The 13,430-nt window shown below is 46.9% G+C and overlaps 1 protein-coding gene across 6 annotated transcripts in view; it reads left to right on the forward strand.

The window, feature by feature from the left end:
• The window catches only part of ADAMTS9 (ADAM metallopeptidase with thrombospondin type 1 motif 9), an 86,885-nt gene extending 73,881 nt beyond the window's left edge, over positions 1 to 13,004 (forward strand). For 4 of the 6 annotated variants that reach the window (XM_069811939.1, XM_069811940.1, XM_069811941.1 and 1 more), the window contains 9 exons: positions 922 to 1,116; positions 3,104 to 3,236; positions 3,472 to 3,566; positions 3,724 to 3,818; positions 3,911 to 4,044; positions 5,573 to 5,664; positions 7,687 to 7,791; positions 9,746 to 9,840; positions 10,147 to 13,004. In XM_069811939.1, the coding sequence (XP_069668040.1) occupies positions 922 to 1,116; positions 3,104 to 3,236; positions 3,472 to 3,566; positions 3,724 to 3,818; positions 3,911 to 4,044; positions 5,573 to 5,664; positions 7,687 to 7,791; positions 9,746 to 9,835 (939 nt within the window). In that variant the 3' untranslated portion in view covers positions 9,836 to 9,840; positions 10,147 to 13,004. Of the gene's footprint in view, positions 1 to 921; positions 1,117 to 3,103; positions 3,237 to 3,471; positions 3,567 to 3,723; positions 3,819 to 3,888; positions 4,045 to 5,572; positions 5,665 to 7,686; positions 7,792 to 9,745; positions 9,841 to 10,146 lie in introns of those variants that run through there. The other 2 variants (XR_011329656.1, XM_069811942.1) reach the window with 2 other exon arrangements.
• The last annotated feature ends 426 nt before the right edge of the window (positions 13,005 to 13,430 follow it).

The raw sequence follows: 13,430 nt of genomic DNA on the forward strand, positions 1-13,430 counted from the left end.
CCACTTGGAGGAACAGCAGAGGGAAATGACAAGGCAGCTGCTGACACAGCACTGATTAAAAAGAAAGAACAAGAAAAGGGAAAAAAGAAAACATGCTGGGACTGAGGGGGAGGAGAGACAAGCCACCTGAGATAGCGCAGGAGGGAGAAACACGGAGAGATGAGAATTTCTTGGAGCAGTCTGGTCTCCTGGGTGGTTTCCTAAGGGAAATATTAGGGTGCCTGTAAGGCTGGAGCCCCGGCTACCCCTTGCCCAGACACCCTCTACCCACTCCCACCACCTGTGACCCCCCCAGGAGCACTGGGGCCCATGAAGACAGAGAGGTGGGCGAGGGCTCGCAGAGCCGGAGCTCAGGTCTCTCCAGCTCCCGCTCAGCCTTTTGGCGAGGAGGGCAGAAGCACCGTTTGTCCTCTAACTACAAGGAAAACCTTCCCTTTTTTTCCAGTTGCTGCCAAGTACCTGCCATTCAGGGTCAATCTTGACCATTTTCTTTCCCTGTGCATCCCATGGAAAAAAAAAAAGAAAAAGGGAAAAAAAAGAAAAAGGGGAAAAAAAGAAAAAGGGAAAAAAAAGAAAAAGGGAAAAAAGAAAACCCAAATAATAGAGGCATTTCTGAGTTCCAAAGGATCTTCTGCTCCTTTCTTTGCCCTTGGAGAGAGATAACATGTGCCCAGGAGCCAACCTGGAGTAGGGAATCCTGGCGCTGTAGGGGCGGCACAGGGAGGAACTGGGTGTTCAAAGACAGTGTCGGGCACCAGCCCACTTGTAGCCACTCACAGTACTCACGGCTGGCTTAAATAGTTACTAGTGATCCCTCGGAGCAGCTTGCTGAGTTAAAAGCTGGCAAGCCTGCTTTTCCTTCCCGTTTTGGGCAGCCTTCCCGAAGCGCACGGTGCTAACAGGCGCTTCCTCTGCCCTCAGTGCTCCGTCACGTGCGGGAAGGGATACAGGCAGCGCCTGGTGTCCTGCAGCGAGATTTACACCGGGAAGGACCACTACGAGTATGGGTACCAGAACACAGTCAACTGTCCTGGCACACAGCCGCCCAACATCCAGCCCTGCTACCTCGGGGAGTGCCCCGTCTCGGCATCCTGGCGCGTTGGCAACTGGGGAAGCGTAAGTTTGGCAAACTTCTTTTCTTAACTGAAAAATTTGGAACAAACTTATTTTTCTTTACACTGAGGACACAGTCTGAAGGTTTGGAGGGGGAATGTTTAAGAGCTGTGTAAATTAATACAATGAATACTCTTGTACAGCAGCGGCCCCCATGTGTGTAGGGCTCCACGCTCCAGACTGAATCCCATCCTACGGGGGAGTCCCAGCAGCTACAAGTAGAGTCACATTCTCTATGAAGATTCAGGTGTAGCCAAAATTTGTGGCAGTGTTGATGGTCATGCTGAATGCTTAGTCAGAAAGTGGAGTCATTGCCAGAAAACAGGGGTTTGAAAGCCTTGTGCTAGAAGGATCAATGGATAGCTGGCAACTGGGGTTGATCCCGCTTGGCCATGTGTATGACCAAGACTTGGGACCTACTAATAGGCAAAAAACTGGTAATTTGAGCCTTAAAAGGATTTTTTTTCTTTCTTTCTTTTTTTTTTTTTTTTTTGCCCCCTCCTTCTTACAAATGCTGGGACGGGGCAGGGGAAAGAACTGAGCCTTTCTGCTAAAGTTATTTGTGTTGAGCCTCTTCTGGGGCCTGAACTACAAGATCAAATTTTAGTTAAGGTGATAACATTTCACTTCTTTGGGCTTCCGACATTCTTTGAAATGTGGTGTTTCTCCCATAAATTTGATTTATTAACCCAGCTCAGGCATTTGTGGGAATTTGTCAAACCTTTAGAAGGCAATGAGGGTCAAGTCAAACAAAATGTAGTGGAAGTTGTCACAGTAAATGGCAGAGCTATTTGAAACCTAAGTTCCTCCTGCCTCATAGGAAGCTTCAGATCCTCCCTGCAAGTCAGAGCAGAGGAGTTACAGCAAAGAGCTCAGCCTCAATTAATTGGCATTTTCCCCCAGAATTTCAGTGCAAAATGTCCAACTCATTAATACAACTTCATTGCAAAGAGTATCCATTTCAGAGAGCAAGACCTTTCTCCTCGCTTTGGGCTGCTGAACGTCCTAGTGACTACCAAGTGCCATGACCCTTCTCATCTCTGATTTTCAAAGAGATTGAATGTAAAATACCATCACCTTTGATGGACAAAGAGAGTCCTGCTCAGCTCCTTAGTTAAGCTTTATGGATTTGGACCTGATAAAGAGTAAACGCCAAGCTGTGAATACCGTGAGGTGTTGAAGACTGTCTCCTTCGTGGTGTGCTCCTTTAGCCTAATAATTTCTAAAGAGATGAGCAGCATCATTTTCTTGGCAGCCTAACCCGGTACCTGTAGAAACAGCTGATTTTCAGTTCTCAAGTACTGAAAGAACAAGTTGCAGAGGAGGAGCAAGATGCTCCCACCTCCCATCGCCCGTGCTCAGCGGCAGCCAGCGTAGACAAGCTGCTGCTCGGTAGCTCCAGTCACTTGTGCAATTTCAGCCTTAAGATTGCCCTTGATTTGGGCTGTTTGAGAATGACCTGGTGTTTGCGCAGATTTAGCCATTTTTCCAGAGGGTGAGGGGAGAAGGGGTTTGGAGGCTGTGGGAGTTTTGGTGCAATTTGGATAGAAAACAACAAACCATGTCATGTTTGTTCAGAGGCCCCTGTCGGTCTTAAGAAATGTCTTCCAGCCACCAGGAAAGGATTTCTACCATTCAGACCTTCTGGTGAACATTTCTCTTTTGTATGACCTTCCAAGTGTGAAAAATAAACAATTGCACATGAGCGCACGGTTCACCTTAACCAATACAGCCTCATCCTGTAAAGCGTTTAACCGCTAACTGAAGTTCAGTAGTCTTCTTGAAATAATTAGTGACAATGATAATAATGAAGGGATTAATAATAAAAAGGGATTACTTGTTTGATTAAAATTAAGCCTGTGTTTGAACACTTTGCAGGATTGGGGCCTTTGCTGCTGTCCCTTGCTACAAGGGAAAGAGGCTGTCTCTGTTCTTCTGGAGCCCAGCAACCCTTGAGATAAAATACGAATCTCTGTCTCCTGTCTTGCAGTGCTCCGTCACCTGTGGAGTTGGAGTCATGCACCGGTCGGTGCAGTGTTTGACGAACGATGACCAGGTCAGCAGCTTGTGCCACACGGATCTGAAACCCGAAGAGAGGAGGACATGTCACAACGTCCATGACTGTAAGTCTGCAGATTTGCACCTTCCTTTGCCTTTCTCGTGGCTTCAGCATCTTTTCCCATCAAACTCCTAGAGATAAGCAGTATTTCCAAGCATTGGGAGCCATCCAACTAAGCACTAAGGCACTTCGGGGAAACCTCTTAAAAGTAAACAAGGTGTTTTGATGCTTTGGATGCCTCACGGTGTTACAAAAGAAATTTTGATGTACAGTTGCTCAGTATTTCTGTTCTGTTTCAGGTGAATTACCAAGGAGTTGCAAAGACGTTAAAAATCTCAAAGGTGTCACTGAAGATGGCGAATATTTCCTTCAAGTCAAAGGAAAGACGTTAAAGGTGCATTTCAGCAACAGATTGATAGTTAATGCATTTCCCAAAGGGGCAAGAGGACCCTGCGTGTGCTCTTCACTCCCACTCTTGGATTTTCTACCTTCGGTTTTCTCAGCGATCCCTTTGCACATGATGCCTGACAAAATTCTGGCTTCTCCCTCAGGTGTATTGCTCTGGGATGCAGACTGACAGCCCAAAGGAGTACGTGACCCTTGTAAATGGGGATGCAGAGAATTTTTCAGAAGTGTATGGATACAGGTAAGAAATCCCTTAATCCTGAGCTGCACAATATTTTTTTTCCGTGGCAATATTTTCCAGTCATGAGTAGAAAGGGTTTTCTTTTGATTTAGATTGCATAACCCGACTGAATGTCCATATAACGGGAGCAGACGAGAAGACTGCCAGTGTAGGAAAGATTACACAGCAGCTGGGTTTTCCACCTTCAGCAAAGTAAGGCTGGACCTGAACACTATGCAAATAATAAGTGAGTAAAAACAGGGCCTTGCCATTAAAAAAAAAAAAAATGTTTATTTTACACAAATATAGCTGTAACTACAAACAAGGAGTAGTACTCTAGTGAGCAATATTCCTGAGTTCTCCTGTTAAAAGCTGCTTTTAAAGTCGGTCACCTGCTTGCTGCTTTACACTTAGCGACTGCAACTCGAGTACATCAGAGATGCTTATAGTATTTCTCTGTAATATGGGAAAATATTAAGACAGTTGCTGGTGCATCTGCTATACAGAATGAATATTTGCGTGCTCCCGGCAGGCCAGTGTATTTTTTGAAGGATTTTATTTCATTTGGTCTCCTATTTTCAGACTGGACTCAGGCAGAAAGCTTAACCAGAGAGGAGCTGGCCCCCCATTTTACGCACAAATGTGTCAGGAGATCCCAGTGCAGGGGACTCGGCTGGGGTAGGGATGCTGCTCCCTCCAGGCTGGTGCCAGCATCGGTGCGGTGGGGAGGCAGAGGAGGCTCTCAGCAGAGTCAGTCCATGGGGAAATAACTTGTATTGAGTGTGATAGAGCTGGGGCCATGGATTTGCAGGGGAAGAGGAGGGGACTGTAGCTGTGCAATAGAAGTGGTACCCTGTCACTCCCAGCAGCATGCGTGGGAGCTGGGAGCCATCCCGCCACCGCAGAGCCTGCAGCATCCCATAGGGTTATGGTTTCAGTCCCCTTGACTCCAGGGATGCTATCAGTTTCCAACAAATGTTTTAAAAATACAACATATTGTTGGGGGTTCATTCAGTAAATAGGGGAGTTTTTTAGCAAATCACAATCCTTCCTTGTAAAAGGACTCTTTATCTGATAGGGGGTTTTTATCACTTAATTTTCAAGCCATGAGACCTCCCAGTCTATCAATCTGTAAAAAGCTACTAATAGTCTGTAAAAGCTCCTAGGTAAAGATCTCAAAGGAACCATCGTTGGGGAATTTGATACCAGCTCCCTTTGAATTTCAAAAGGAGCTGGGCACCTACCTCTGTCAGGCAGGAGCTATCTCACATCCCCATCTAAATGAGTCTCAGTTACTTCAGATCTCTCCAGAGCAAAATACCCCAATTCCCTTTGAAACCCCGACCCCTGGGCTGGGGCAGCCAGGAGAGCACCGAGATGGTTGGTTGCCTTTGTTTAAAAGAGAGATTTAGGAGGTCCCATGGCCTTCTTGAAAGTGGGGAATTTTCTGATAGAGAAATAAAACCCAAGTCATGGGTTCGAGTTTTGTTGTTATTTATACCTAGGTCCTAAATCACCAATGCACTTAGACCGAGCTGTAAACGTTGAATATGTAAGCATCCTGTTAAATTCAGTGCTCATGTGCCAGGGAGTCACATGTGGGATGAATTGGGGATTTAATATTAAAAATCCAGCAGATGAGGTCCTGACTCTCAAGATTAATATATGAAACCAGCTTTAATGAGTTTAAACATTAGCGAAGAGCATGTTTACACTTACTTTGTGTCTCTCCCTGCATCTCTCTTTCCATGTTATTCACCAACTATTCTCCACAGCGACTGATTTACAGTTCGCACGGACACATGATGGACGACCCGTTCCTTATGCCACTGCTGGGGACTGCTACAGTGCAGCCAAATGCCCACAGGTATTTGACAATAGCATTTCATAGGAATTGGTGCCATTTATTTTGTTCAGGCCCTCTATTAATTACTGCTGATTGCATCAGCCCAGCACCAGTGAGTGTCACATTCTTATCTCAGTGGTCGGAAACTTTTCCCTTTGTCCGTGCAGAAAGTCATTTCCATTTTCCATACGGGAAAATGTCAGGTTATTATCAGGCCAGTGTCAGGACTGGCTAAGGGACATTCCCCAGGACTTCAGTCAACGGTAAAGGAGAAAAGGAAGAAGAAATATGCTGTGGGAGAAGGGCTGGGCTTGGCGTGCTTAGTTGGAGGTGGGGGAATCGGTCCACAGCAGGGCTTGGTGGAAATGCTGGGCAGGGAGACCAGTCGTGAATCAGGCCATTGGGATGCTCTGGGACCCTGCCTCTGTGCTCTGCAATCTCGTATCTGCTGAAACCGCTGTTTGCCAGGGTGCAAGAAGATGGGTGAGATAACCCCTCTGGATGGAGAAGGCAGCAGACAGACAGTGGGACTCCTGCCGTGCCAGCTCAGGGGGGAGATGCCCGAGAAGGAGAAGGCATTTACAGGGCAGGAACAAGTCAGGTTTCTGCCGCAGGACGGACAGACCCCGTCTGTCAGAGACCACGGTGGTACCCGCCAGCTGCTGCCCCACCAGCCTCACGCCCCGCTGCGTATTTTCACAGCAGCCCAGTGGGACCATCAGTCACTCCACTTTGGGGCTGGGAAAACACTGACAAAACGAAGGTGGTGCCTGCGCATCAGGGCAAATCCAGCCTGTCCCAGCACCGCGAGGTGCCCGGCCATGGAAGCATGGAGCTGGGCACAGGCTAAGTTGCCTCTTCAGTAGCTCTGGGAGGTGATGTAGGACATCTAGCCCAGTTGCTTGGAAAAAACATGCTTTCCTGAAAGTCGTTAGGAGTCTACTTAACACTGTGCTACAGGTGGCTTGCTCCGTGTCTTCAGCACACCTAGCTTTTGTGGAGCTGGGGGATGACAAGTGATATGTTTGGCTAGTCCAAGGTATTGGGTGGACCATATTTGCAAAGGGCATTAAGCAGGGAGTCACAGCAACAGACGGCAGAGGGCAAACCTCTCCATCTCCTTCCCTCCCTACTTTCAGAGCTGACACTTTTCTGCACAGCTCAGCGGCTTAGGGATTGACTTCTTACCTCGGGAAGGCTCATAAATATTAATATCCATCCACCTGACCCAGACAGTTTGCTCCTTGCAGAAAATCAGCATTCCTAAGGCAGCCAGGGCAAGGAGCAAAGCTAACAGCCATCTGGTACTGCATGGCCGTGCTGGGCTGCGGGTCAGCCTGGGGATGTGGCCACAGGATCCCTCCTTGGGTCCAGAAACAGGCAGGGCTGGGGTCTGCCATGGGGGTAAGGGGAAGGCTGGGGGGGGTATGCGTTGAGTGCAGGCATAGCTCTTAATTTTCCACCCATTTTGTGCATTTTGAGACAGGGTGGAATGAAGTAAAGGACGTTTTTAGGAAGTAAACAAATGAAAGAGTTTTGATTTTACTGACGTCTAGGGGAAAAAAAAACCCCCACAAAAAAAACCCCAAAAAACCAAGCCCAAAACCATACCAGTGGAAAATAAGGAAAATAAGGACAAGTGTGCCCTCTCCAGTTGAGGAGGGAGCAGTGAGAGCGGCTGCAGCAAGTCCCTGGGGTACCTTTCCCATCAGCTGCTGGAGCACGTCAGGCTCCGCAGTTTGCCATGGAAAAGCCAAGAATGCCCTCAGCCGGCAAACGGCGAAAAAGCAGTGCAAACGCGAGAAAAACAGCAGTGAAAAACCAAGATAAAGCCCCTCCTTCCCTGCAGCCACCAACGAGAAGGAAATTCCTAACCCGAGGCATGCTGTGATTTGTACAATATGTGCTAATCACTATCAGAGCGATGGAAAAAATTGAAAACGCTGCTGGCAAGATCCTGTTAGAAAAGCGACACTGTGCCAAGCCATGGGAGGCCAAAGCACAGTGTTTTGGGATAACCAGGCTCATCTGCTTGTTTTTTAGGGTCGCTTCAGCATAGACCTTTATGGGACAGGCCTGTCCTTAACAGGAACGGCAAAGTGGCTCTCGCAAGGGAATTACGCGGTGTCGGAAATTCAAAAATCCCCAGTAAGTTGTAATTTTAATTATGGTTATACCCACTCATGAGAAGTTTTTCATTGCCGTGTTGTCTTTCGTGGCAACATCATCCAAGTAGAGACTAACAAAAAAACTAACAACTGACATTAAAGTGTTGCCCATATTGTATTGGGGGGGGCTAGCAGGTTTAATTTGATCTGACTTGTTGCAATTAATTAGTGAGCATCCGGAGAGGGTCCGGGTGCCAGGCGAGTGCCCCGAGTAGGAATTGTTCCCAAAATGTTGCTAATAAAGTGCGGAGGACATGGACCTTCCCTCTGGGCTGGGTTTATCTCCTTGGGTGAGACTCGAGTCACCCGTGCTCCGGTGGGCTGGGGCTGCACCCCGGGGCACCATCCCCTGCGGCCGCCTGTGGCTCTGCTGACCTGAGGCCTCCGGGTAAGCCAAGCAGACCTTCAAAATCACCCCACAGCCAAATTTGAACTTAGACGGCTTAATTTGCCTGCCCATTAATGCCTCTGTCACTGCGTGCCTTTGCACTGTTGCTTCTGTGTCATGTTCTGAAACTGGAAAAACCCAGGATCGCCTTTTTTTTGGCTGTTACTTCATGTGAATCATCCCGATTGCTCCTGTTAAAACTGTCCAAAGGAGGTCACCATAACCATTTGACAAAAAGCAATTTGCAAAATATCCTCTGCTGTACTGTTTTCAGTCTCCCTGGCTCTGGGGAGCCCCTTGAGTCCCTGAACCTCGTCAGTGCTGGTGCTCTTAAAGGAGAATTAAATGCTAGTGGTCCAACCAAGCTGCAGCAAAGCACTCTCCAGTGCAGGTAGAAAAGGACCAGCACAGACCCCACGTGTTAGTTCTGGCAGGTGCTTTGCTCTTCTTCTCCCCTTCAGAAAGGAGAAGCCCAGGCAGCCAACTTTGGGGTTGCGGAGAGCAGACACCATCACAGCTGGCAGAATTAAAACAAGCTTTAAGGGACAGGGTGTCTAAGAGACGACTCTTACCTTCATCACCCGGTGGCATCTGTCAAGCGCTGTTCTCAGGGTGTAATTGCCCGCAGGAGCAGAAGAAAGAAAAGCATAGTGAGAAGAGATGATAGCAGCCTGCTGCAATCACAGATCAATAGTGTCAAGGGCAGGATGGAGCTCGTTTAAAAATAAATGCCTTGTGCAAGCTTGTCCTGCACTTAAGTCCAATTTTCTGGTAACTGAGGGTTGAATTCCCCTCAAGGACTGTCTATCCATTGTAATGACCAAGAGGAGGAAGACTCTGCAGAGGAGGGATAAGGAAGACCAGGCGGAGGTATTAATCTCCTGACTCAAGACCAGAATTGCGCCACACGTGCTGGGCTCTCCTGGAGACGGGGCCAACCCCAGGACCACTCCACATTTTCCTTTGTCTCTTCTGGCCGTGGAAATGCAGAGCTGAGGAGGGACAGCACCTTAGCAAGTGGCATAGCTTCACCCCATCACTTTCCCTCTCATCTTGGCTCTGGAGCCACTCCAGGCCTTTCCCTTCCAAATGGATGTTTCTTGGTATTGCCTGCAAATATCCTTCCTGTGCCCTTCGCGTGCTCGGGCACAGCTGCCGACCGGTTGTTGTCTAGGTGCGGTTTTGCTCTTGCGTGAGCTGAGTTTTCCACTCATTACAGTGATTCACTGTGGGGCAAATTGGAGAAAGCAGATACCCTTGAGATATCCCTCCAAATGGCCTTCTCCTTGGGCATCTTTCAATGTAATAAATCAAAACTACCTTTTCTTATTTGTGTTCACCATCTGACCTGGTAGCACTAAAGAGAATTACATTTGCATATATTTAAATACAACAGTGATTTCATAGATTGATTTAGGCATAATTTGTTTTCCTTCCAAGACATTTTCTATTAAAAAGCCTGGCTAGAATAACCTAGATCTGGCCCTTCCGCAGCATGGAGTTCGTGAGCCCTTACATGAGATGTTCTTTCTGATTTTGCCTGCAGGATGGTACCAAAGTAGTAGGAAAATGTGGTGGTTACTGTGGGAAGTGTACTCCATCATCTGGAACAGGCCTCGATGTTCAGGTGTTATAGCGATGGTGAGTTCCCAGCTCCTTCTGCACGACGGGAAATCTTCCCCAAAACGTCCTGAAGGAGCAGATCAGGCCACGCTTGCAAAAGCACTCGTGCATCGGTGACAGCTCTGGGGAACGATGGGATCCCGTGCTCCCAGTCCCCGCTTCTCCCAGTAACCCTTGTGGGTATAACACTGTCAACTGGAAATGCACTTCCCACCTCGCTGGCACCCGCTTTGGCTCCGCTCTTGTGCCGATCTCTCTGGTTAGAGGTTTCGGAGGCGAAGATGATGATCTGACTCTAATGTGCACCTTGTCTGTATTTTCCAGGTTCTCTGAGAGCAGTCAGCGGAGATGAGACGGATGAAGGATAGCGATGCAATACCTCTGCCTTCCACTTTTTTATCTGTTTATGTGTGTATATAGATCGCATATTCTTAATGTACAGTATAATATTTATGTTTGGAATTATTTATTTTGATTTAATATTTTTGTACGTAAAATCATTATATTAAGGCTGCTTTTACTATTTTTATTTTTTATTGTTAAATCCTGCAGTCAAACCACTGCATTTTGCGTACTCTACATTATATGTAGCATTATGACAAGTGATACTTTATTGTCACTGTATTCAGTTGTTTACTTTCAATCAGTAATTTTCCTTCAGTTACGGGCTGCTTTGGCCCTCTATGGTGCTACACAATCTGCGTAGGGGTATTTTTGGCATTTCAATCTGTCTTTATGTAAGGAAAATAGACAAGATGTGCTTAAATTTTATTTTTAGGGATTAGGCCGACAGCACTCAAGGAAAACATGACAATGAATACAGTGCTAGTTGCATTAGCAATCTTTATCTTTTAGGTATGTTTTGAATTTCACATGACCTCTGTGGCCAGTGCTAAAAGCACTGGTTTGGTGCTAACATGATATTTATTACTGCTCTGTAGGTTTAGTTAATCCAGTGCCTTTATCAGTGAAAAAGGGAAGAAAGCAGAAAAATTGTCGGGCGATTCAAATAAATTAAGATCTGCCTCCAGGTTCAGGAAAATTCCCGCAGATGGATCTTCAGCTTGAGCCCCTTTTTCGTAGGGCTCTGAAGTGAACTCGCGTTTTTAAAAAAACCCATATCTTTGTCTCCTAATTGCATGTGCCACTGTGCTTCCTGGCTCCATCTGGAAGCGGGGTATTAACTCATCCCAGACAGGCTGATCAGGCCATATGTCTCCCTTGGGCTGCGCGCTGAGTAGCGAGGAAGTTTCTTACGGAGGTTGTCGCCAAATCCGAAGGTGAAGCCGAGAGCAGCCCTGCGGTGTTATCTCGGGGACGGCAGGGTCTGCAAAGGGGCTGGGGGACAGCACGTCCAGCCAAGCCGCCCCTTCTTCTTGGCCGGGGGACTCCGTTGCGGACACCTGCAGCGTTCCTCTGGCTTCCTACTCACTCACAGACCATCTGCAAGGGGAGGCTTCGGCGCCGGCTCTGCCTCATTTCAACGAGATCACTCTGTACTTACAGATAACTCTGCCTCCCCCCCCCCCTTCAAAAACAAGCTGCTTTACGCCTACTTCTGTATTGCTTCGGATCTTCCTGGTAAGGCATCTGCGCTCCTTGCCTATCCGCCGTCCCGTGTACAACCAGACCTTTAGCGTTGGCTTTTTTTTTTTTTTTAATATATACAAATGGAGGAGACATCTCCCATAGGCGCCAAACGCGGCCGTGTGATGGCTCCTGCCTGTACATAGCCCGCCGCTTGTGGCACGCCACGTTTTCGCAGAGCTTCGTAGCACGTTGAACGGGGGTGATGTGACCAGATTATTTTTGTAGTCTATGACTATGTCCCTTATCTCTTTCTCCACAATTTTACTTAGTGATAGGAAGATGCTGCCCCTTCACCTTATATGTCGGGGCAGCCAGGAGCACAAAGTACACGGAAAGGAAGCTTTTCAGCACAAAATTGCCAGCGGTTTGGAAAACTAAAGAGGCTTCTCTGCTACTTCAGATAAGTCTTGCAATTTTGGATGCAAACAGTTAACAAACGCAACCTCGGGTTCTTGTGTGAGTCTCTTGCAGGGCTCCCCAAAGGATGTGTAATTAGTCTGTTACAAAATAGTCAGATCAATAGCGATAAATGATCCGATCCCTGGATTCATAACCCATGCGTGTGCCGGGCTGTGTTCAGCCTTCAGAGTGAAAGCTGGCAGTCGGGGATCGACACGTTCACGTCAGCTGGGAGACACCTCGCAGGCGAGCAGGGCTGTGTGACAGTCCAGCAGCTAAAGAACTGGTGCTCTACACTCACTGTGTGTGCCTCTGCTGCTCTTAGGAATATTCAGGCTTAGAGGAAAGAATGAGATTCTTACCCATAATTTGGAGGTTTGGGCTTAATAGCGCATAAGTAGATGTGGTCATATCTTAGAAAGACTAATTTTTCACCAACGTTGTATGTCTATGCATAACAATAATAAATTCTACCTTTCTGAGAAAAATGCCAAAAATACCATTTCAAAGGTGAAAGAAAAGAAAAGGGAAAAAGGGAAGGGGGAAAAGGGAAAGAGAAAGAGGAAAAAGGGAAAGGGGAAAGGAGTAGTAACGGAATAGTGATTTGCTAATGATAATTGCTTTTGTATAACTTCTGTAGGGGAAAAGGGAAAATTGCACTATGAACTTTAGAAAGAAACAGTGGTGCTTAGAAAGTACAGGCTTCTTATATTTTCTCTAATGAAGTGAGTGGCTACTTATAAAAAGAAATATTATTTTGACCTGTACACGTTCATTTCTACCATATAGTTTCATAGCAGCTATTAACAGAGCAAGTGAAACCTAAAAAAATATTAAATAAACTACAAGGGAAAGAAATGATAGAGCACTGATCTTGTGGTTCACTAATGGGCTTCATTAAATAGGAACAGACTTTGAGGAACAGAGACATTAGACTTTTCTTGTTCAGGAAACAACTCTGGGTTTTGTATATCAATGCCATTATTTTTCTACAAACTGGGGGTTTTTTTGCAAGCACTTTCCTGTACAGTGTTTCTTTTCTTTCTGCTTATACTCAAAAGGAAATGAAAAGACCCATAAGACATGTCTGCATGGTCTTTCTGCATTTGCCATCGTATTTCAATACCTGTGTGCTATTATAGAGGCAAAATACTTTGTACACAAGGGAATAATACATTGAATGGTAAACATTCCTTTCTGTGCTGGTGTTTATTTCCAAGCTTTGGGTTCCTTGTTTGGTTGTCCCATGCAAAATGAATGAGGGAGGGTAATAATGTCATTTACAGGGAGCCCTGCCCCAAGCCCACGTTGGAGTCTGTGGACCAGGGACCATCTTGCAGAATGGCCACGGCCATCCACTCGTGTCCTGCCGGGCAGTTAGACTGATGGTCCCCAATTTCTATCCATGAGAGGAGTGCCCCGAGGTACAAAACGTACATGAGCACATCTCGGAGGTGCCCCGTGCACTAGTCGGACGTGCCAGCTGACCGGCTGGTGCTGCCATCCACGTACCAGGGACATCCCTTGCCATGGGACAATAAGGGAGCCAAACAGTTCATTTTGCAAATGTTTTTGAAGGGTGAGCTGGGATACTGGACCTGGTCCCCACCGCTAGCAGT

The sequence above is a fragment of the Haliaeetus albicilla genome, chromosome 24 (assembly GCF_947461875.1).
Source record: "Haliaeetus albicilla chromosome 24, bHalAlb1.1, whole genome shotgun sequence".
In the NCBI taxonomy this organism is placed as follows: domain Eukaryota; kingdom Metazoa; phylum Chordata; class Aves; order Accipitriformes; family Accipitridae; genus Haliaeetus; species Haliaeetus albicilla.